The 24,572-nt window shown below is 33.0% G+C and overlaps 2 protein-coding genes and 1 long non-coding RNA gene across 3 annotated transcripts; 2 read left to right on the top strand and 1 right to left on the bottom strand.

Moving 5' to 3' along the window:
• The first annotated feature begins 1,579 nt into the window (after nucleotides 1-1,579).
• Nucleotides 1,580-3,099, top strand: LOC117930845 (probable transcription factor At3g04930). Its single transcript, XM_034851600.1, has one exon. It carries the CDS (start codon nucleotides 1,647-1,649, stop codon nucleotides 2,832-2,834), a length of 1,188 nt encoding a protein of 395 aa, XP_034707491.1. The 5' UTR covers nucleotides 1,580-1,646; the 3' UTR covers nucleotides 2,835-3,099.
• A 1,868-nt stretch (nucleotides 3,100-4,967) lies between these two features.
• Nucleotides 4,968-6,428, top strand: LOC117930847. Its single transcript, XR_004653946.1, has 2 exons — nucleotides 4,968-5,686; nucleotides 5,785-6,428. It is a non-coding gene; the product is annotated as an uncharacterized LOC117930847 (long non-coding RNA).
• A 9,916-nt stretch (nucleotides 6,429-16,344) lies between these two features.
• LOC117931280 (guanosine deaminase) lies at nucleotides 16,345-24,311 on the bottom strand. Its single transcript, XM_034852219.1, has 5 exons — nucleotides 24,074-24,311; nucleotides 22,384-22,441; nucleotides 21,608-21,798; nucleotides 16,883-16,993; nucleotides 16,345-16,773 (listed from the first exon to the last, which is right to left on the bottom strand). Exons 1-5 carry the CDS (start codon nucleotides 24,089-24,091, stop codon nucleotides 16,591-16,593), a joined length of 561 nt encoding a protein of 186 aa, XP_034708110.1. The 5' UTR covers nucleotides 24,092-24,311; the 3' UTR covers nucleotides 16,345-16,590.
• Nucleotides 24,312-24,572: the final 261 nt, after the last annotated feature.

The raw sequence follows: 24,572 nt of genomic DNA, 5'->3' as shown, positions 1-24,572 counted from the left end.
CAACCTAAATAATAATTAAAGAAATTTTTAAAAACATAAATAAAGAAATTTAGAATCTGTTTGACAACTGCTTTCGAAATCAACTTTCTGTTCTCCAGAACAAAAAAAAAAAAAAAAAAAGGTTTGGTAATCAAAAACTATTTTCTATAGGGTATTTTTATCAAAAAAAATTTAGTTGTTTTATATTATTTTTATTTGTTTTCTAATGACTATTTTAAAAAATAATTATATATATATGTAGAATGATTGAAAATAGAACATTGAATATAAAAATTATTTTAAAATATATTAAAAACATTTCAAGTTCTCAAATATACTTTTATTGTACAAAACATCATAAAACAGTTTTCAAAAATTATTTTTTAAAATTATTTTTGAAAAATAATTATCAAATAGAATCTTAGTTGTAACTCTAGACCTAATTAGGAACATGAAAGTGATCTTAGGAAAAATAAGAATAGCTAGAACATTTTTTAAAATTTTATTGAACTTATATTTACTTCTAGCTAGCATTACGTTTGAGCAAAAACAAGCCTTGCTATGAGTCGTGTGGGACATGAGAGATGTATTCAATATTATTAGAAGTTGCTTTTAAAATTTAAACACTAGTTTTAGCATCTAGGAAAGTCTCCCAAACAGGACTTTGATATCTAATTTTGGTTACATGTTGTATTCCAATTTGGGCATGCATGATATTATTGTTCATGTAATTTTTGTTTTGTAAATAGGTGGAAGTGGATGACATTTGATTTTGATTGAAGTTGGACAATTATGAGTGCCTTACCCATCTTCAACTATAAGCTTAAAAATCAATCATTTAGCTACCTCTATTTAGTAGTTTATTAAACATACAATAAAATCAATATTTTCACTTTTATAAAGTCAAGGTTGAGGGATAATATACCCTTATTATATTTGATTTTAGAATAAATTTTAAACTATACAAAAACTATGTAAAATAAACATATATCATGCGAGTTGGACTAATAATTATGTTAGTCGTATTCATAAATAAAAAAATTAATATATCGATTTTGTGGGTAGTGAACTCTGCACCTCAACCAATGAAGATAAAATCAGTAAGAACAAGAATATTAAAAATAAGTGATGAAATCGAACTTGATACAAAATAATGAAATGAAAATACATTTGCGGTGCAGTATGATCGTCGAGTTTTTTTTTTTTGTATATTAATTCGATATTATAACTAGGGCTCGTATTTTCGTACGAGAACAAAAAAGAATTATTAAATGGGTGGAAAGGAGATAAATTCAACTCATAATTGTACTAGTATCATGATCATATAAGTATAAATTAAATGATATGGTAGGAAGATGAAATGATGACCAAAAACATAAGGGGAAGATGCCTAGTTTGGAGATTTCCTCCCTAACTAGGCACCAAATGAAACGTACACGTCACCCGGTGTGACACGAAACTCGTGAACACCCACAGGCCTAACCACCCTAGAGAGAGCCAGGTCCAACCCCACCCACGCGGCCACCCACGCCCACACGGTCACACCCCCCCTTGCCCTCAACATTAAACCTAACCCACACCCAACGCTTCCCCAGCTTTCAACCCCCCGCTTTCCTGTTCTACCTTTCTCTCTCTTTCTGTTTCTCTTTCTCAAACCCCCCTCCCCCATGGCCTCTGCGGAAGACCCCACCACCGTCTTCGGGGAAGAAGACCTAGACGACGATGAGGACGAAGACAGCGAAGAGGAGGAGGAGAATCTAGCCTTGCCCTCCCACCAAGACGACGACGTTTTGGATGAAGATGATGAGGATGACGAAGACGACGACGTTTTGGACGAGGCCTCCGCTTCACCTTCCACCTCTGGTGATCCTCATATCTCCTCTTCCTCCGTCGCTCCTGTTGTTACAGTTCCGGTGGTCACCGTCGCCGTCCCCGGCGTACCCAACGGCGAGCCCATCCCTGCCGCTGTGGACTCTGCTTCCGATCCGAAGCGGCCTCGTGCCGGTGAGGAGAAGAAGCCCTTTGACGAGTCTCGGAGACTGTTTCAGCGGCTGTGGACCGACGAGGATGAGATCGAGCTGTTGCAGGGGTTTCTGGAGTACAGTGCGCAGCGAGGCCCCAACAGTTCCTCCCACCATCATGATACGACTGCGTTTTACGATCAGATCAAGTCAAAATTGCAGCTTGATTTCAATAAGAACCAGCTTGTGGAGAAGCTCCGGAGGTTGAAGAAGAAGTACCGGAACGTCGTGAGTCGGATCAGCTCCGGTAAGGAATTTTCCTTTAAAAGCCCTCACGATCAGTCCACTTTTGAAATCTCTCGCAAAATTTGGAGCACCGCCACGGCCATCACCGGTGTCCCAGAAGAAACCGTGCTCGAAGACGATGACGCAAACCCTAACCCTAACCCCACCACCAACCCTAGTCCCAATCCCAATCCCACCCCTAAAGGGTTCAACAGTTATAGCATCGATGTGAATAGTGCGGAGAAGAAGGTGCCTAGGTCGCGAAAACGATCTAGAGCGAAGCTTGATGAAAAGCCTGTGCTGAATAATCAGAATCACGAAATGCCATCCTCGATTCCGAGCTTAATTGAGGAAACGGTGAGGAGTTGTTTATCGCCGTTGTTCAAGGAATTGCTGCATAATGCGGTTAATGGGCCATCATGTGGTGCAAGAGGGTTTGGAGGTATGGCTTTGAATCCAATGCCCTTGAGTTTTGGAGGCACAGAGGTGACGGATGAGAGGTGGAGAAAGCAACAGATTTTGGAGTTGGAGGTGTACTCAAAGCGATTGGAGTTGGTGCAAGAACAGATTAGATCAGCATTACAGGAGCTGAGAGGTATGGGAAGTTGATGGGGGTGGTTTGGGTTTGGATGATACTAGTACGTGTTTGGAGTTTTGTTTAGGTCATAAAATTTATTGGTCGATGATCAATGGTTAATATTGTAGCTGAGATGATTGCGTTTTGAATTTTATACTTCTGCTTATCTTAATTTATTGTTGTTGAATAATGGTTTCTGTTTATTTAGTCTTCAGTAGTTTGTTCAAATTCTTTCAATATGTGCACAGATATAATGGGTTCCCAAATTGAATGGAATGAATATATAGGTTAAAACCATTTAAGTAGTGCCTTTTATCTGATCATCATCTCCTGCTTGTCGCAAACTTTGCATGGCTGTGATTAGGGGATGGACATATAAATATGTGGTGTAATGTTTGTAAAAACTTCCCTTTTTGCTAAAATTTTATCATATACAGTTTGGGTGATATGTTGTTGATGTGTGGTGGGTTGCGGCTTGGTGATGGCTGCTCTGCAAGCGGTTTTTACATTTAGATGATAAATTAGCTCCTTGCCATCTCCACTGGAAGGCGGACTCCAACTCTTTGGCAAGATGCATTGGGGGTCTTGCTGAAATTGTGCTTTCAAAGCTATAGAATGAAAAATAAATGGAATTTCCATGTTGTGGGAAGGGTGTGCCTGTTTTTTGGTTGTTGACTCCATGGGTTAGAGGAAAATGAATTTGATTCTTGGGTGGTGTGAGTTTGTGAGTCCTGAAACTATGCTCATCTTTCTTTACGAAAAATGTGATTATATAGCCAGAAACCATGAAATAAGTGAAGGTCACTTTGCTAATTAGAGAGGCTTGATATGCCTTGATCGATGGAGGTTCTAGTGTTCTGTGCAGGTGACAAAATTAGTTGATAGTTTTGAATTACATACTTCTTACCTGAAATGACTGCCTTTACTACACTATGCAATGGAGGACAATTAATGGATGGTTTGAAATTGCATTTTCTTCACCTGGAATGGCTGCAGTGACTACATCTATGTAACAAATGCTAGTGGCCAAAGCATATTTTTCCACTCCCAGATTTGGAAATTTCAAATGTTCACTTCAATTGTGGATTTTAAGGGAATACATGGAGATTTATGTGTACAACTCTGCTAACCCCCAAGTTTTTTTAAAGTTGCCTTTATGACTCATAGGGATTTATCTTTTCTTCTTGTTGAGGTTGTGATTTTGAATTTCACGTTCTGTCTCTCTCCTCTCACCTTCCCCATATTTTCTCATCTATTTTGTTTTTCTGTTCTCATCCAATTCCCTTCTTCTTCTATATATGTAGCTCTTCTGTTGTCCTACATTAGATTGTTTTGATGTAATGCGAAGCCAGGTGGAAAGAAATTCCATTTTCTTCCTACTCCAGTGTTAGGATGCGTTAAGTGGGAGGAGTGGGAATGAAATCCATTTCTAAGTCGGGTCATTCCATCCCTTCACCCAGTATTCTCATCCAGGTATCATTGAGAATTGGCTCAAGAAATATTCATTATGAATTCTCAACAATAAGGTTTGTATGATTTGTTAGATAATAAAGTGGGGAATTTTTGTTCTCTTGCAATGAAAGTGTGGTAATAGAAGAAAAAAAGTTCCATTTTTATTTTTTAGATTTGATGTTTTGTACGGTTTGATTGCTGAGGATTTTCTATTAGTTGGAGAGAATTTGGTAGAAAGGATGGAAGAATAATGGTCCTTTTAATTTCAAATCTCATGTTTTCTGTAGTTTTTCACTAGGAAAGTGAAGATTTTTCCTATGATTGCTGTGAAAGTGTAGGGGAGGAAAGAATGAATTTTCTTCTAATTTGATATTTGTGTACTTTTGATTGCAAAGGTGGTTGAGAAAAGTAAGAGCAATAAAGTTTTTCTTTTGTTTTATTTATTGTTCAGAAAGTGGTGATCTTCTGTTTGGTGCCTAGAAAGCGTAGGGAAGAAGAAGGGAGTGGAGATTTCCTAGAAACTTTTTAAACTTCAAAACTTTAAAATTTTATGTTTTGCTTAAATTTGGTTGCTGAGAAAGTCCTTTTTGTTACTCTGACTATAAAAGTAAGGGATAATGAATGTTTTATTTTATTTATTTATTTATATTCTGGGTGTTCCTTTTGCAGCTGAGCTGAGAAAGTGAGATTTTCTGCTTTGCCTGAAGGTAAAGGCAAAATGAAATGTATGTTTTAGAAAAATTGTTCTTTTTATTCCATATTTGCCATTGCCAAAAACTGTTGCAACAATGGTAAGGTGATTTCTACTTTCATTCCCTGATGAATCCAGCTTCCGATAAGGGAATTGCAGAAACCAGTTCTGTGAGCCAAATGTTTAGTTATAATATCCAAACAATGTTAGGATTGTGCTGCTTTTAAACTTATTATGAAAATTCAATCGTGTCTGTTTTATTTATTATATGTTATTATTTGCTTGTTTAATAAATGAAAAGAAAAATGAAATACTGTGGTTTCACAATCATAGGTGACTGCCACAACTTGTGAGTTGTGATCATGGTTTCTGTTTCATATGCTTTTTGCGAATGCTATATTTACGATCATTGAATCAACATGGGATGTCCAAATGTTTCCTTGCTGGTAGTTATGATCAGTTGTGTCATATCTTTGAAAAGGTTTGGTATGGGTTTCTGCACAATTTTGACTTCATGGCAAAAACATGCACAAGTTATTATGCTTTATACTATGAAAAGCCTACAGCCTAGGTCTTGTTTGCATTGACCACAGATCCTTTGTTTCATATCCTTCTGGTACAAAATACTAATATAATGCTTTGCTTTGGTTTTTTACTGTGAGTTTGTTTATGAAGCAGCTTTTGCTGCTGAAGAAGCTGGGAACATGGTCTGAAATTTCTTTCCAAGGCCACTTGAAAAAGGTTTGGAGCTTGATTAGAGAGTCATTAGCATAGTTAGGCATATGTATATGCATGGGTTATCTTATGTTACCAAAAAGTTACTTTCCAATACCATACAGGGACATGATGGTCGATGAGAAGTCTGTCATGGGACAAAAATGGTTTCTTTTGCTTGTACCTTTGCCTTAGTTCCATTTGTTTGTATCATAGTCTCGATACTTTGTATCCAAACTCTAAATTTTTTTTTTTTATACACATGCACACACGCATATTCAATAGCTCAAGTTTTACTGGGAACATCAATGGCTCATGTCCGGAATTGGGTAGAATTTTCCATGTATTATATACCTAATTCCAAAGTGAAATGGTTCGCTTTTGCTGTATTCCCATATAAGATACTTGTGTTTTAGACTTTAAGATCAAACAAATCAATGTCTGAGAGTCTCTTTTTACAGAGACAAACAACAAAAGTAGAATGTTTTTTAATAGAATGATTGCAGCAGACAGAGATTCTTGAATGCACTGTAATAGCAGGGCCTTTTTGATGCTTATATATAAAAACAAAGGGGGAGCTTAGGAGCAGCAGGTTTACAAATATTCCAATGGTAGTGGGGATATGGTAGTGGTACACTTCCCCACCACCACCACTACAACGGGCAATTAACCCACCATGCACATTCATGTCGAGTAGAGCCCCTCCATTTGCCTATAATGCTTGTACTGATGCTTCATTTTACATGTACAAAATCATTGAGTTTTTCTTCTTTTTTCTCTTTTATATTATTATCATTTTTCAGTTTTAGCTGGGTACACACTAAGAAACAGCGAGGTGTGGCCCTCCCCATCTTTACCTTTTATCAGCGCATTGAAGGGTGACCTCGGGTTTAGGATGTAGGATTTTGATCTTACCTTCTTTACGATAGAGTTTGTAGCTCTGGACCCACAAGGGGGCAAGACCATCAGCAGAAGGTACAAGGGGCACTTAACACTCCACCTTTGTCTATTTCACACATCGCATTAGATAGGTATCATGTTCATGGAAGGTAATTCACCCTTGGCTGTACTAATTCACACCACTAACGCGTTTGGTAGTAATTTTAAAAAATGTTTTTAACTTTTTTTAATATTTGAAAAATAAAAAATTTCGAGTGTTAAACATTTCCTAAAATTATCATCAAACACACTCCAAATGGACTAAATGGGGTATGGATTTCTAAAGTGAAAATGCTTCCATGATCTTTGGGCAATCTTGAGTAAAGGGCTCCTCCAACCTCTTGATCTTCAAACAGAAGTGTTAAGATATATTTCCACACATCACTCTCACTCTTTCACCCACTCTTTCAATATGAGCATACCCTTGAGCTACTAACCCACTCTTTCAATATGAGCATACCCTTGAGCTACTAACCGAGTTTTATTTTTCATCTAACTTATTTGACTTATTTTTAAAAATCCATTTATTTCCTCTTATGTTTACACCTCTTACGCCTAAGAACAAAATATTAAACATCATTTTGGTTCAACTTCTCATAAAACCTATCATCCGAGATAGGTTTAGTGGAGAGATGTTGCAAGCATAAATTGCTTCATTTAATTTGGTTTAATGTTTAGTCACCATCTTTTTATCATTACTATCATTGCAAGTCCTTTTAGTACTAAGACGAAAATGAATCATGTTTCCCACCATTTGTTGAAAACCCTTGTTCTTACTCTTAGTCATATCAGTTTGTTGAAGTGTTTTGGGAGTTGAGAATCTATGCTTTATCTCTAAATCAACACAAATTCACAAAGCTTGAGTTATCAAATTCCTCATGTCTATTACTCTTAATTCAAACTACGATGCAACCTTTCTCCTTTTGAACTTATACTACTAGGTATACCTCAAAAAATTATCTACAATGACTCAAATATATCTCGTACCCCTTGAAGGCTTAGCTCTCATATGCCATGTCAAGTCCATATACAATAAGTCCTAGAGTTTAAGAGTTGGCATAGTTGTCTTCTTCTTACCTGACTAATGAGTTCGCATCTCTTTAAGGAATGTTAGACAACTTTAGAACTTCTCTAATTAGTTATTAGTTTAGATTTACAAAGTTCAAGTGACCTAATCAATGATGCCATAATCGAATGAGCTTTAGCATTGCTCTCTTATGTACATAAGTCAAATTAGCCTATAGAGTAGAACAATCATAAGTGGTTCTAGATCCAACTAGAAAGATTGCTTTATCTCTTACCATGCATTTATCATAAATAACACACATGTTATAGCTATTGTCACACGTTAGACCGATGTTGATTAAATTCACTTTTAAACTTTTAATATACAAAATCTTAAGGAGAGTTAACAAACTATATGTAACACTTTAAGTTATAATTATTGTCATGCATCTAACAATGCTAATCTGACTAATTTTTTTGAACCTTCAATGAACAAAATCTCATTGAGAGTTCGCAAACCATAGGTTTTAATAGTTCCTTTGCTTTTCTCTTTTGTGATGTTCCAATCTTTAAACGCGCTCCCTTATTCCAAGTCTTCAAAGATAGAAAAACATGACTTGGAACCAATCATGTGCCTAGAGCACCCACCATTGAAGTGCCAAATATTCGACTCTCTAGTTCCAAAGAATGTATACACAAGTAGGGACTTGATGCTACCTTTTGGAACCCCCTTGGGACCACTTGACTTTAGAGCCTTAGGCTTCTCTTTGATCTAAGTTAATTGTGTCTTGATGGTAAATGTAGAGCTCCACATTGACTTGGCTTCCATCTTTTTGTTCAATATTTTGAGGGTATTTGATAAAACCTAATGCTTATTACTTAATGATTTAAATTGATTTTAAGTTATTATTTTTAAATTATTAATTTAAAACTTATAACTTATTTTTTACCTTAAGTATTAAGGTTATTTAGTAAAGTTAACCTAAAATTTTAATCAAATTGATATATTTACCCTCATTAATTTTAACTAATATTTATCCTCCTTGATTATAACTAATATTTATTTTCTTTAATCTTAAGTAATAAATTTATTTATTAAACATTCATATTTAAAGTATTGTTATTAGTGCATTAGGTTAGATTAAGTTGACAAATTTGTTCCATTCATACTAGTTTAGGACTCAATGTACTCTCTTGTAATTTACACTCCTTTGAAGATTCAAGATTTGGTGCATAATCAAGTTGAGAGAAAAGAGGTAAATATGGTTGAGTTTTTTTTAGAATAATGACATAAAAGGCATAGAGTGAACTTATAGAAATTAGAAATAAAATTAATTTGGAAAGAATTTTTTTCTTTTTAAAAAAAAAAAAACTTTTAAAATAATAAAAATAATTTGAAAAGGAATTTTAAATTGATTCAATTTAAAATGAAATTTTTTTACAAATAATAAAATTAATTTGGAAAAGAATTTTAATTTAAGAATTAAAAAAAAAAAAAAGAATTCTTCTAAATCTTTTAAGAAATTTGGAAAATAGATTTGAAAAAGAATATAAATTAGGAATTTTAAAAGAAAAATATTTCCAAATTGTTTTGCATTTAAAATATAAAAAAATTTCAAATCTTTTTAAAATTCTTAAGTTTTAAATTATTTTGTAGTCAAATATGATTTCTAAATTGGTTCCAAGTCCACTAAGTTTTCTCTTATATATGTCAATTGAAATAGTTCTTTCAAGAGAAAACGCGATTAAACTTTTAGGTCATTATTCTTTACGTTTAACCCAAAACTTTCAAATATGTTTGACTTTTCATTTGTTTGGTTGTGAAAGAGACCTACATCTTGTCAAGAGTTGAGATGTGATCCACTAGAACACATGAGGTTCTGTGTAACGGACGTAGATTGCATTATAGGTTCTAGAAAGTAGGTCTACGAGTTTATCTGCTAGGTAATTTTGTGTACTACTTTCTCATATAGTAGATTGTTGATTTAAAGTCTCTGATCTCGTGCTTTTTATATCCGCACGTTTTGTGGTTGGTTTTCTATGTAAAAATCATTTGTCTCACTTATGGTTCATTGTTTTTAATTATTATTCATTCTCAAAGAATTAATTAAATAAATTGAAAAATGTCAACTCTTATATTTGAAAAACACTCATTCACCCCTCTAGGTGTTACCTTATTGGATCTTAGGTTATTCATCTCTACTAGATATTTCGTAAGTAAGATCTACAAACTTTCAATTGGTATTAGACTAAAGAAAAATTTATAAATCAAAATTTTCTTCAATTCCTATTTTTGATCTTGTTTTCATGGAATTTAAAGAAAAGAAAAAAGAAATTACTTTTGGCTTGTGAAAAAGTTTTTTATGATTAAGAAAAATTGCATAAAGAAAATAAAAATTTGAATACAAAACACAAGAAACTAGAATCTTTGTGTGAATCTTAATCCCTTGAATTAAAAAGGCAACAAGAAATAATTGTTAATTTGAATGAAGAAAAATTATCACTTTCTGATAAAATTGTTTTCTCATAAAAAGAAAATTATGAGTGTCATAGAAGTAAAGAGTCGTTAACTCTTGAAATAAATAATTTCAAGAAAGAATCATCTAGGGAAAAAGTTAGTCCCAAGAAAAATAAAAAAAGCAAAGGAAGCAACTTGGAGTGATTCTAAGTTAAGTGAAAGTAAATCATTAAATGAAAATAAAAATAATCAAAATGATTACATTGCTTTTGTTACATTTGTTAATTTTAAGTATGATATAAATGGTAAGTGCCAATTTAATGATCATGAGAATGCTTCTTTTCTTGAAAATGTGATTGATAAATTTCAACATTTGATCCAAAGTCATGTTAAACTCACAATTGCCTATGAATCTCAAAAATCTTATATAGGGATGTTAAATGAAGAAAAGATAAACTATATTGAGAAAAATCGATTTCTCGAAACTAAGTATCAATCTCTACTTGAGAGAAACAACGCTTTAACTCAAGAGATTGAACGCCATAAAAAAAAAAAATCTATTTCTTCAAACAATGAGATTTTTCACTCTGGGACTAAGGTTTTGAATGAAATCATTAGTAAAGGAAAGTCCACAAGAAATAAGCAAGGCCTAGGATATCTTGATGAGTCTATTAGTCCTAATAGTAGATAGACTAATTTTGTTAAGGCTAAAAAGGCAATTCCTATTGTCCAAACACCAACTAGGGTCGTGCACACATGTTAGTTTTGTCATAGAAATGGCCACACTAGTGATAGGTGTCACATTAGGAAGTTTAAAGAAATTTATAGGGAAATTAGCAAGCTTGTGGTTGAGTTTAAGGCATTAATAAATAAATTTCTATTTGATAGGAAAAGAAAAAAATACTCAATGGGTTTCAAAAGCTCCCACCCACGCTCAGTCTATGATGAATATTCATGATTCCTATATTAGTACTTCAAATTCATCTTTTAGAATCCCTAAGACTAGACAAATTTGGATTATGAAAGATGTCCTTGTTGAACTTTAAAGTAAAGGTCTAGTTTGCTATTTTTCTATTCCTTTATATTCTCTTAGGATTCACCTTCTAACAAATCTTTAGGAACTTTCCCTTCTTAATAACACTTTTTGTTTCATAGCCTAGTATTTCATTCTTATCCCTATTGTTGTTTACGAGTCTTTAGGTTTTTTTTTTTTTTTTTTTTATGTTTTCTGTTTAAGCCTTATTTTTTAGTGTGCTTGAATATTTGTCATGAATTTAGGGGAAGAGTTTCACAATTAGAGGGAATATATTTGTGTTCATGAGTTTAGGACTTAGGATCTATATTTTAGGGGGAGTCATTTTATTAAGATCTTAGGTTTTTTACTTTACATTTTTGTGGTCTGATAATTTTTGTGGTTACTTAATTATTATTATTTTCTTAAATTGTTGGAGTGATGTTTCAATTTTGTTATTCTTGAAGTACTTATTTTTCTATTGATTATCTTTAAGGTTAGGGTTTCAATCTACCACCTATATTCTCCCTACATTCCAAAGAAAGAGCCCTAGCCTCCACTTTCCAAATTTCCATCATTTTTTAGTGTCAAGTTTCAAAGTCGAGCCATTGGACCAAAGATTGTGGGTTTGCAAGAACATATTCAACTTTTGGATTATCCTATGACAATCTTTACCATAAGGATTAGATTTGGGAACATCAGATCTAGGTAAGTTATTTAATCTCATGTTCTAGATCTTGAAATTGTTTTAAATGCATGTTTTTCCATTGTGCATAGGATCTAGATAAGCCTAGGGAGAATTGCATGCATCTAACCTAGTTCTGTGATATAGAATGAAGTAATCTAGTGTTCCCCACAACAAAAACTAAAGCAATGAATGAGATATTGTGATTAAATAGTTTTCTCCAAGAACAAAGTCTAGAGTAAGATGAGTATGCGGTTTATTGTGATAACCAAAGTGCTATGGATTTGAGCAAGAGCATCATGTATTATCATTCTCAAACCAAGCATATTGACGTAATATATCATTGGTTGAGGGATATAATTGAAGAAAATGTAGCTAAGCGAAAGAAGATTCACACAAAGAAGAATGCCTCAAACATATTGGCAAAGGTTGCTCCCAAGTAGAAACTTTAATTGTGTATTGGCATGACAGGTTTAAACTCCATGTGATGGAGTTATAAATTAGCATTCCTTTGTCATGTGTTGGAAGGGGAGATTGTTGGGTTAAGTTTGTCCAAACCCATGAATAGTTTCTTAAGTTCATCTATTGGATTATTCTTTTATTTTGGGTATTTCCTAAGCCTAAATATAAGTAACATCTAGGGTTTTTTTTAGAATGCTAAGAAAGTGGTTGAGAGAAATGAAAGAGAAAAATAAGGTTGTTTTCTGGGCATTGTCCTAAGACTCAAGGCTCCAAATACTTGTTTTTTTATCAATCTTTTGGAAAACCTTATGTGGTATGATCTTTTAGGCTTTGTTTGGAAGTGCTTTTTAAAATAGTTTTGAAAAACGATTTTTAAGAATAGTTTCTTAAAATAATTTTTGAAAACTGTTCTTTATTGTTTTGTAGAATAAAAGTCTATTTAAGAACTTAAAACATTCTCAACATATTTTCCATGTTTTAAAATAACTTTTTATATGTATTACTTTATTTTTTAAGTATGATTCATATATGTATAAATATTTTTTAAAACAACCCTCAGAAAACAAATTAAAATAACTGAAAATAACTAAAAGATATTATCTAAAAATGTCACATTTATGTTTTTAAGAATAAAAGACTATTTTCTGTTTTTTGGTTGCTAAATGTGTTTTTCTATATTTTATTTTTTATTTTGAAGAGAAAAAAACTATTTTGAAAGAACAATTGCCAAACAAGGCCTTATGCTCTTCATATTCTTTGTTATTTGAAGATGTTGGATTTCCACCCCAAGCATTAATATATGTTTCAACTAGTTATCAAGATGAAGAAACTAGTGAAATTTTATTTGTATTCTCATTTTTATTGAAGTAAAAGAAACTTTTTTACAGCCTTTTATCTCCCTTAATAGGGCTTTTCCACATTATATTTAGTCTCATTTTACTTGAATATTCTTAAATTATCATTGTTCATTCTTATTATGTTCCACATAATTTAAAAATATTTTTTTCTATATAAGGAATAAATAATTTAAAAATAGATAATTTAAGACCAAACAAAAGAATTTGAATTCCTTCTTTTTTTTTTGGTTGGGTTTTGGGGGGGGGGGTTGGGTTTGCTTGATTGGTTCCAAATTGAATGGCTACATCACAAGGGAGTGGCCTCTCCTGTATCCATTAAAACCCTAAACCATAAAAAATTTCCAAAATGTAGCTAAAGTCTTAAACCCTAAAACATTGTAAATGAAAAGATTGTGAATTACTCAATGATTTAAAACTTTAGATATGCATGGTGACATGAGAAATGAGATGTTTTACAATTCTTGAAAGGATCATGGGAAGGCACCATGGGAAGGCACCATTTGTACCATTAAAGTAGTGGACAAAAAGTAAGGAAAAACAAAAGGTAAATAAAGCATAAAGAATTAAACATCCCATTAAAGTAGAATCAAGTGGGCAATTGTCATCTATAATTTTTAAAATGTTTTTAATACTAAATTCTACTTTTAATCCACTAATCCAATAAGATTGTATTTTGCATGAGTCGATATGATTCAACTCAAACAAAATCCATTGTTAATGAATATTGGATGATAATTTTCGATAAAAACTCAATCGAAACTTAGTTCTGGTTCAACTCAACCCAATCTAATTTAATATTTCTATGATATTTGTGGGCACTAGGGTCAGTGGTAAGCCAATCGGTTATGTTAAGTGTTTCACCCAAGTAGCATGACACAAAACCAGGATTTGACACTCAAAAAGGCTTGATGGTTGGACGTCATAAATGTGTTAGTTACACATTATTTGTTGATCAAACAACCATCACATATCATAAATAGCTAGATGTTATTGACAACCAATAATTGGGCATTACGCATTAAAATTGCAATAAATCACAATCATAAGAGCAAGAACAACATTACACACCACTCACTATAAAAGCCCATCAAATCCTAGGGAAAAGGTAGGCACTCTAACTCATACCAAAAATTCCCCAAAACTAACTTAGCCATCAAAGGGGTTTTACTCATATAAACATCCGGACACCTTTTTGCAAGTCCCACTAACAACTAAGTAGAAGAAGCCATCCAAAAAGAAAGAAATTGTTAGTTGAGCATCAACAATATTCATAATTAGTAATATTTATTTCATATGATTTTCAAATAATTTCAAAAGAAAATCATTTTTTTATTTATTATTATCATAAAATAATGTATCTTTCCTATTTTAATTTTAGTATAAATGTAAAATAAATAAAATAAGATAAAATCATTATAAATGAATTCAACTTTGCCCAATCCTAACTAAATATAAAAAAATCAAATCAAATCATTATAATGAATTCAACTTAATTCAACTTTACCCAATTCTAACACAGTTAGTAGATAAGGGTTTTTGACTTTGACAAAATTATTTATGAAACACTTATTTCAATTATTTTTCACAATATAAATTATAAATTTACACTTCACATGTATAACTATATCACATCCAACAATAGATATCACACTATACACCTTTTGAAATCATGACATGAGAAGGCTTTGGATTTTCTATGCCTAAGGGTTTCTGACTTTGATAAAATTATTTATGAAACACTTATTTCAAATATTTTTCACAATATAAATTATAAATTTACACTTCACATGTATAACTATGTCACATCCAACAATAGATATCACATTATACATCTTTTGAAATCGTGACATGAGAAGGCTTTGGATTTTCTATGCCTAAGGGTTTTTGACTTTAACAAAATTATTTATGAAACACTTATGTCAATTATTTTTCACAATATAAATTATAAATTTACACTTCACATGTATAACTATATCACATCCAACAATAGATATCACACTATACATCTTTTGAAATCATGACATGAGAAGGCTTTGGATTTTCTATGCCTAAGGGTTTCTGACTTTAACAAAATTATTTATGAAACACTTATTTCAATTATTTTTCACAATATAAATTATAAATTTACACTTCACATGTATAACTATATCACATCCAACAATAGATATCATACTATACACCTTTTGAAATCATGACATGAGAAGGCTTCGAATTTTCTATGCCTAAAGTAAATATAATCATATCTAGAATAATCATCAAAGAAAGTGATGAAATACCCGTATCCTCCACGTGTAAGGACATTAAAACACTCACATACATTAATATGCACTAACTTTGAACTCAATTTAACTTTTAAAAAAGATAAGATTAGGTTAGAATTAAATTAAATATCTCAAGTTATGTTAGAGTTGAATGCTCATTCATTTGGATTACACACTTGGATTAATAGCAGCCCCAGCGAATGCCAGCCCTACCAGCCAGGAATATATATGGAAGGCAAGGTCAGAATCAGAAATGCAGGACATGGGATGTTGCCATTCTTGCTGCCATCACATGTGGGTATACTATAGTGGCTCTATCTTCTAAATCGAACCAAACATCAAACATTATAAATGCCTCTTAGTCTTGAGTCTTAGTTGCCAAGCACATGCTTCCATGATTCCATCTGCCCTCCTCCCACTGCAACCCAGACCTACCCCTTTCCACATTTACTTTTTATTGTGTCCCACCAAACACTTTTGACTTCAAATTATGACATAAACCTTCACATAGATAGTGATCCATAACACCAACTATTTCTCAATTAAAAACCCAAAAATATAAACAGAGGATTTGGGTGGAATAAAATAATGGGGGCAATTAATAAAATATATCAAAGTAAATGTTGTCAGATACAGAGAACCAAAATGCTTTTGCTTTTCCACCTCTGACCATCTTATCATATGATACAAGATACCTGTACTTTTGTCTCAAGAAACCTTAACTTATGGTTGGTCTAAAGGCCTTCTCTGTTGATTCAGCAACTAATATTAAAATCCTCAAAACATTTATTTTTTTCATTTTAAATATTAAAAGGATGGCTTTGACTATCATTTGATCTGTTTTGCCAATTTTTTTCTAAAAAAATAAATATTGGTGCATAAGATTTTATGAAACTCCACTGAAATGCAGAGACAGCTTGAAGTCTTCTCCTACAACACTGGCTATAGAGTAAAAACTAAAAAGTGATCATTATGGGCAAAGAGCCAACAAGTGGTGCACGTCTTCTTAGCAATCAAATAGAGCATTGCCCAGTTCAATCATCATTTTCTTGAGAAGAATTTATGGGATATTCTGGAGAAAGCAAAGGGAGAGTTGACATACAAGTATGAGATCAACAATCCTATCCCATTTATGGGACAAACCCCCAAATCATAAGCTAGGTTTTTCCAGCATGTTCAAATAGTTTTTGCAATGAACTGATTATAAGCATCAAGTTAAAGATTGTGATAGTTAGGCAGCAAGCTGAAGAAATCAATACATACGAAACTTGGCTTTTGTATTCTCAAAAACTTGTTCCGCAATTTCAGCACCATCACCATCAGCCCTTTTGATCTCCAAGTGAGCCTTTTGGTAAAATCCAGTACCCCTTAAGGCATCTGCTATAAAATCGTCGAATCCAATAGCTATAGCTGCTTCAGCTTTGGCCCCATAGACCAATCTCTGCGGCAAAAGAGCAATACGAAGGATAAAAATGATTAGGAAATTGCTGTAATGTACGATGGTTAACGTTAGAAGAAAATGAAGAGAGGTAGGGTATTTAGACCAATCTCTTAATTCTTGAAAGATGTATAGCACCAAAGCACATTGGGCAAGGCTCACAAGAGGCATAGATTTCACAGTCTGATAGCTCAATTTGGTTGAGCTTCTTACATGCCTGCAGGAAGGTTTCATTCCAAGCATGAGAAACAAAGAGTATCACTGAAAAGAGAAGTGAATCACTTGCAGATTTGTCATTCAATGAGCACAATCTAGTTTTGGCCAACACAAAGGAAATAGTTTCATACTCTACCCCTACAATATCGAAAGGGCAGAGTCTAATTTTTCAATGTTAGACTGCATCTGCCACTGTCAGCAGCAGCAGCACTTCCTTACCTATACCTACCTACAAACCAGCCAGTATCGATCCAATTGGATACGACAAACAGCAAAAATAACCATATATATACAATAAATGCAATATCTATTGCAATCAGCTACTTACACAGCCAATAATTATCAAGTTCAAGCAAGAAAACCATTCAGGGTAGCACCTGAGTGCTTGGAAAATCCTAACAAACAATCCATATGCTTCCCATGCTACAGTCTGTCAAATGTGATTTAAAAGATCAACACATTGAATTTTAGTCATTATATTTATAGTTTTTTCATTGAATAAAAAAAGAATAAGTGATGATCCAATGGTTCTTACTCAGGGAACAGGTGTCTATTATTGAATTCACCCAACCCAATAGTACCATTTTGAGAACATCCAGCGCCAAAGTCACTGAATGGGTAAGTAGCCATCGAGTATGGAATACTGTTTACTCACTTTACATTGAGTATCCATTTCCCTCCTTTTCCTGCTAGGATTGAAAATCCTGTAATTTACATATCCATATGATTGGAGTCCTTGGGTATCCAAAATAGTGGGTGATCATAGATCAGGCCCTTCTGGATTCTTCTAAGCGCTAGAAGTCTGCCTATGAACTTGGCCAAAAGGGCTGCAGTGAAGCTCATAATAATTCCCAATGAAATGGTTAAAATTTTGAGAAAACATAAAAGAGCATTTCAAGTTTCATGATCACTAATGTGTTTAATCAATGGTTTAACTTGTATGAGCAAGTAACAAAAATATGGAGCATAGGCAGATTCAAAGCAAACAGAGGGCAAGGTAACATCCAACCATTTGGAAATTGCAAACAGAATTCAGTTGCACAAGTTCTTGTCAAAATAAGAGAACAAAAAAGAGGAAAAAAGAGGAAAAAAAAGAAGAGGAGGACGAGGAGAGAACAAAAATAAACAAATAAAGGTACCAATGTTTTTTCATTTATTAGTGAATCCAATTGTAAATAAGAGAAATACAAGAGATTAAACAGGCCATCCACCTACCACAAAGATATAAAAGATAAGAGAAATACAAGAGATTAAACATGACATTAAGTTAAATTATTAACTCAGTAAAACTGAATACTTAAATGTTTAATGACTTAAGTGACTTAAGTGACATCATGATTTCATGTTTTTCGCTTTCCTATTAAAGTCTTCACATGACTCCTCTTAACAATGACCTTTTTTTTTTCTGTCTATAAACAATGCAACCAACACAATCTTCAAAACTCCTAACATCTTCAGGATGTCATATTCTCCAACACCTATTCTTTCATGAGATCAGAGTTAGTTCTTTCCATCAAACTCGTTAACTCATTTCCAACTTTCACGAAGTTTAATAAGAAATGCTAACCCCAGATTCCACTCCATCCCCAACCTAGGATGCCAAGAGATTTCGGCTTGGACCCTGACATCAGTGGAGAAAGAAAAGGAAAAAAACACCTTCCTTCCAAAATCCTAGAGATATGAAAGCAAATAGGCCAGTGATGACGAAGAAACAATGGGCAAAAAAATTTATTAACAACCCACATAAGACCATATTTGCACCAAATAATTGAAATGCATAAATCAATAGAAGTAACAAGAACTGAAACAAAAATTTTCATTTTTGGTCCTTAAGCATAACCGAAACAACAATTTATATTCAACTGGCCCAATTCAGAAACAAAATAAGAAACCAACCAAAGAAACAGATTATAACAGGGAAAAAAAGGACTTCCTATGCATCTCCCTCATGCCATAACATGAAGAGGACATTGATCCACTGAAAACTCTTTGCAAACTAGTAGATACTTCTTTAGCAAAGCTTATTCTAATCAAGCATATATAACCATCACTGATGTGGAGATAAAGGATTTGGAAAGTCTAACGCCTCCTCTCTCTCATGTGCACTTGATTATGTCTATCCTTGACAACAGAGTTTGGTCTTTATCTTCTTCAAGTATATTTTCAATAAAATCCTTCCTTTTAGGCCAATCCAATCTATCAACTCCTATTCATTCCTCTCCAGAAAAAGTCATATGGAAATCTGAAGCTTCATCTAAGGTTAAGGCCTTCGCCTAGCTAGTGGCCAACAAGAGGTCAATGTCAATGACTTGCTATAGGTGAGAAGACCTCACAAAGCCCTTAGTCATGGCCATTGCCCTATGTATATGATAAGTGATGAGATGATCGATCATCTCTTTTTACACAATTCGATGACTATGGTGCTTTGGCATAGCTTATTCAGCATGGTCAAACTAGATTGGGTTCCTCGTAGGAGTATAAGTGACATGATGATCTTTTCCTTCAAAGGCCTGGAGAATAAAGGTGGGGCAAAACTCTTTGGAAAATTGCTTCCCTCACTTTGATTCAGATGGTATGATAGGAGAGAAATGCAAGGATTTTTTAGGATAGATGGAGAAGTATAGAACCGATATAGGACATAATCTACTTCTATTCCTCTTCGTGGGTTTCAACAGCTTCAGATATCAAGGGCACTTTTATTAGCGTTATTCAGCTCAATTGGAACTTGGTGTGTAAATGGCAATGTTTTCAAAATTAAACTTGTCATCAAACCAGAAAAATTACCATGGTTGAACCGTGGACGAAACAGTGATGTTATAAATATATAATTTATATTTTATTAAAATTAAAAATAATTATAAAAAAACTAAAATATGTATAAAGAAACTTCAAATTAATAATATGTATTTTTCATGCTTGATATTCTCAAATTAAACAATAGATAAATATAAATATGATAAATTAATTGAAAATGAAAAGAATATTATATTATTTAATTTTATTTATATATTAAATATCAAATTATTTTATAATTTTAAAAGATATTAGGTTATTTTGCTAATATTATTTTCAAATTTGTTATTACATAAATGAACATGATATAGTTAGCTAAACATGCAATTGTTAACAAAACTGGCACTTGGCTTAGTGGTTGCACACATCAGATATTGATGGAGAAAGAGAGGCCCTTAAAATTAAAATTCAGCCATTCCAATGTTGCATACTAGTGGCCTCTAGAGCCAATGTTAAAGCCCAAAAGCATGGGTTGTGACCCTTTTGCCCAAATCCAAAAAATGAAAGAGAACCAGAACCAGCTGAAACGGTTCACTGGTTTGGGGCTTGAACCGCTGGTTAGTCCAGCTCAACCCTGGTTCAAAGGTTCCTCATCTCAATGTGTGAATTGAACTGGACCACACTCCAGTCAACGGTTTGACTAATTGGACTAACCTGTCCAGCTGATTTTTTTAACATTGATGAATAGAGTTTTTAAAACAACAAATCTTGGAGCAAAGCTTCAACCTCCTTTTGTAGATGCTTTGATTTCTCAGGAGAATAAAACCTCATTCCTGTTGTTTAGTTATGTGTAGTATATAAAAGCCATTTTATACATTAGATCTTTTGATTAGAGTTTGTATATTTGGGAAAGATTTTTCATCCTTCTCATGCTCTTCTAACTCGGTATTGATGAATTTTTGTTTTGGGTTGAAAAAAAAACAACTATACATGCTTCGGCTTCAAAGAATTTTAAAAATTTCTGATCATGGACAGGATACAACAATTTTTTATTAGAATTTTCGTATCAGTTCGGTAACCATACAAAAGAACCAGGTGAGATGCATGTTGTCCATGATCATAATTTGACCTTGATATATTTTTTATGTTTGATATTCCCTTTTTTTTTTTGGATCAAAAACATAAACATTTTTATTAACAAAGTAAAATTGAGAAGGATGAGAAGTCCTTTCCTAATTACAAACCTTATTAAAACAAAGGAAAAGAAAAAAGAACCAAAAGATATTAAAACGTCTCAACATTACTACTTTTGATGTATGATACTCATTACCCTTTTTCTAGTTTTCCTTGTTCAATGAAATAAGAAACATAACCAAAAGGAGAAAAGAGAGGATGTCAAGTACAGATGTCACCCTCTTCATTATGTAAAACACTAAGCTCCCAAATTAGAAACTCTAACAAGTAAAAAAGATCTAAATTTACAAATCTTGAGACATAATTTTACCATTCAATATACCTGAGACATAGAGTCTATTATGAACAATAGAAGAGAGCTTGTGCATCAATTCTCAGATGAGAGAGAAAGAATAAAGAACTTAGTAGAAAAAGAAAGAGAAAATAAAAAAGCACAAAATATGTTTCTGAGAGCAACCAAAGACATGAGTATTGTGTTTGCCATCATCATCTATAATCATGCTCATGAATGTACATCTACCAAATCTAAAAGATGGTTGCTTGTGATGAATATGTAATTACCCTATAAGATTTCTTGCTAAAAATATAAACAGTTCGATAGCAACAAGGATTCCTAAATAATTGGCACCACCAAACTTAAATGCAAACCAACAAAGTAAAAGTGACCAGAGGATAAATTCTGTCTGACCTCTCTTATTGCAGTAACCTCTGCATGTGCAGTCGGATCGGTGTTTGTCAGAACCATGTTGTGACAGCTCACAAGTACTTCATCATTACGAACAACAACCGCACCGAATGGACCTCCATCTCCACATTCAACCCCTTTATATGCCTCCTCAACTGCTGCTGTTAAGAATTTGTGGTCTCTATCCTGTACAACTGGTTGAACAATCACCCGAAAGGAAACCATGATAACTACCATAAACCACCTTTGTAGGCTTCAGACTGCAGCCCTCCTCAACAAAATTAATATTAAATAACATAGACTAAGCTAAGCTATTCATCTTTACATATATTATGGTCAATCAAATGCCCATCCATGTGATATATAAGAAGAGTTGTGAGAACGAACATGCAACAGCAATCACCAAGCAGAAAATCGATTCATTAAGCATGATACTGATCCAAACTATCACAATGACATGGTAACAAAGGGAAAATTCATGGACCAAATGGGAAGGCATACAGAATCATAATCATCCCATCTGATTGTGTCATATCTCAAGGCAGGAAAAATTATGTGGTCTGGAAATAAGTATGATAAAAAAATAGAGGAAGAAAATGAAATAGAAACCCAACTGTCTACCCAAAGAGAAGATGTGATAGGTTGGTTGACCAAAACTTATTTTGATGTGATTTATATTAAACCTCATCATTTATGCTTGTTAAAAATAAACTCATTGAACAAATTTCCTAGAAAAAGAACAATTGAACAAATTGAAATAAGAGACAAGATTCAGTTACCTTCCTGATGGCCAGCGAATGCAGAAGCTACAGAAATGGTTCCATCTTTTGCTTCCACCACTAATGAACACAAATAAAGTTAGTGAATGTACCATTTCAATAATTCAGATATTACTTTAAAAATAAAAAAATTAAAAACAAAAAAAACACTTTTCAAAAGTTTCCAATGAAATGGAACTACAGCTGTGAACTATAAGCACAAGGAAGAGTCTGAAAGTCAAATACAATCAAAACTGACAATCTCACCTATTTTCTGATTCCAATACCCAGAGATGTATCAAAGTAGGCTTTAATTTAGCCATGAATGAGAAAATGAGTCATGTAGACCATTATGGGAAAAAAAATACAAATAAACCGGACATCATTGTCAATAAGAAACCAAAAGGGTGAGCTAGCTTGGATCTCATCAAGTGATAATTGAATAACACCATTCTACACCCTAAAAACATCATTGCTAAGTTAATGAGGGAAGTACAAAGGATTTGAAAGACATTATAAAATATACAAGCCATGTATTAGGATCATAGTTGTTAACTCGTAAAATGTATCATGTATTGTTTTTATATTTTTCAGTCTCGTGTATCATATCGTACTATGTATTATAAGTTTTTTTATATGGTAAAAAATATATAGAAAAAATTATGTATAAATGTGTGTGTGCACGCGCATCGGAAGCATAAACCATAGAGTGATATATAACCAATTTCATGAAAGATAGTAGGATTTAAAGAGTTAAACTATATCTTTAACAAAATATGAGTTTAATGCATAGATTTATTGTTAGAATAAATTTAATTACCTACCAACATTATTTTTGACAACAAGAATATAGTTTTTCTTGTAGAATTATTTTTCTTCTCTCATCCTTTTATGATTAATTTTTAACCAATGATTAATATATTAATTCTTTAAAAATAAATTTGAATTTGAATTTTCTTTGCAAAATGTATCGATTTCTATTAGTCGGATTGTTGTATGATATCATGTATTTTCAGTAATTAAAAATGATTATAATTTCAGTAAAGCGGCTTCAATTCAATCCCCATCCATGGCTCAAGATTCTAGTCTGCCACAGTATTGCCATCAGCAACAAAAGTCCACAAAGATGCAAAGGCACAAACAAGGAGAACCCAATTCCCTAAATGTACAAAGCAGGCATAAGTACAATTCAATTCAGATGGAGAGAGAGAGAGAGAGAGAGAGAGAGAGAGAGAGAGACCCAAAGAGTGGATACTGAAAAAAAACTCCTAAAAGTGCAATATGACACAACCCCACCCGCAGATTTGACCCCAAAAGTTGAAACGAAACAGACCCATCTGAGAAACCTAACTCAAAAATCCAAAAGCTCAAAGAATTGCAATTTTGCACATAACCCATCATTTATAAAACCCGAGAGATCCGAAAAGCATACCAATCAATATTCAAACCATTCAGAATCACCAAGAACAGAACTCCAGGTAGAATTCAACACACAACTAAAAAAAAATTCATAAACAAACAATGAAAAGAGATCAAAGTACCATATGCCATAACATTGAAGCAAAAAACCAATCATCTCCAGCCATCACAAAAAGAAAGAAAAAAAAAGAAATTAAAAAGTTAAAAAAAAAAAAAAAAAAAAGGAAGAAGTAGAAGAAGAAAAGAAAATAAAGAAAAAAAGAACCCGGATAAACCATTATAAGAGCCTCACCACTTTGGCATCCTCCATGATGAAACTCAGAAGACAAATCAGTGAATTCTGGAAATGGGTATTGAACAAAAAATAAAAATGAGATAAAAGAGAGGGACGAAGCTGTGATAGAGACGCAGAAAAACTAGTCCACGAATTGGATTGTTTATAGGGAAATAGAGTGATGAGAGAGAAAGCAGTGGACAAAAAGGCAAAGAAAGAGAAAAGAGCAATGACAGGTGAGACAATGGTGAAGAAAGAATCCTTCTCTGATTCTCTCTCCAACTACTCCTCAAATTTTGTAATGTACTTTTATTTTTTCCATTTTCTCCATTTACTTTAAATTTTGTGCTGACTAATACGCAAAGGCCCCTATTGGAAAAGTTTTAGGAATGAGTCTCCTTCTCATATTCCATAAAAAGCTAATGTAAATTAACTACAATTAGATTTGTAAACTTTTTTCATAGTTGTGGAGATTATAAAAAATTTCCTTTTTTTTTCCTTTCATATTTTTTTGGAT

This window comes from Vitis riparia, chromosome 14 (genome assembly GCF_004353265.1).
Source record: "Vitis riparia cultivar Riparia Gloire de Montpellier isolate 1030 chromosome 14, EGFV_Vit.rip_1.0, whole genome shotgun sequence".
NCBI classification, from domain to species: domain Eukaryota; kingdom Viridiplantae; phylum Streptophyta; class Magnoliopsida; order Vitales; family Vitaceae; genus Vitis; species Vitis riparia.
This window is presented reverse-complemented; position numbering and strand designations above follow the sequence as displayed.

What these genes read in the sequence shown, in the direction of transcription:
- LOC117931280 (XM_034852219.1), bottom strand. An exon ending in ATTCGCTGGCCATCAGGAAG is followed by an intron (nt 21,799 to 22,383) that starts GTAACTGAATCT and finishes TTGTTCAACCAG; the next exon opens with TTGTACAGGATAGAGACCAC. An exon ending in AGGTTACTGCAATAAGAGAG is followed by an intron (nt 16,994 to 21,607) that starts GTCAGACAGAAT and finishes ACCTTCCTGCAG; the next exon opens with GCATGTAAGAAGCTCAACCA.
- LOC117930845 (XM_034851600.1), top strand. Translation starts at nt 1,647, where the DNA reads ATGGCCTCTGCGGAAGACCCCACCACCGTCTTCGGGGAAGAAGACCTA.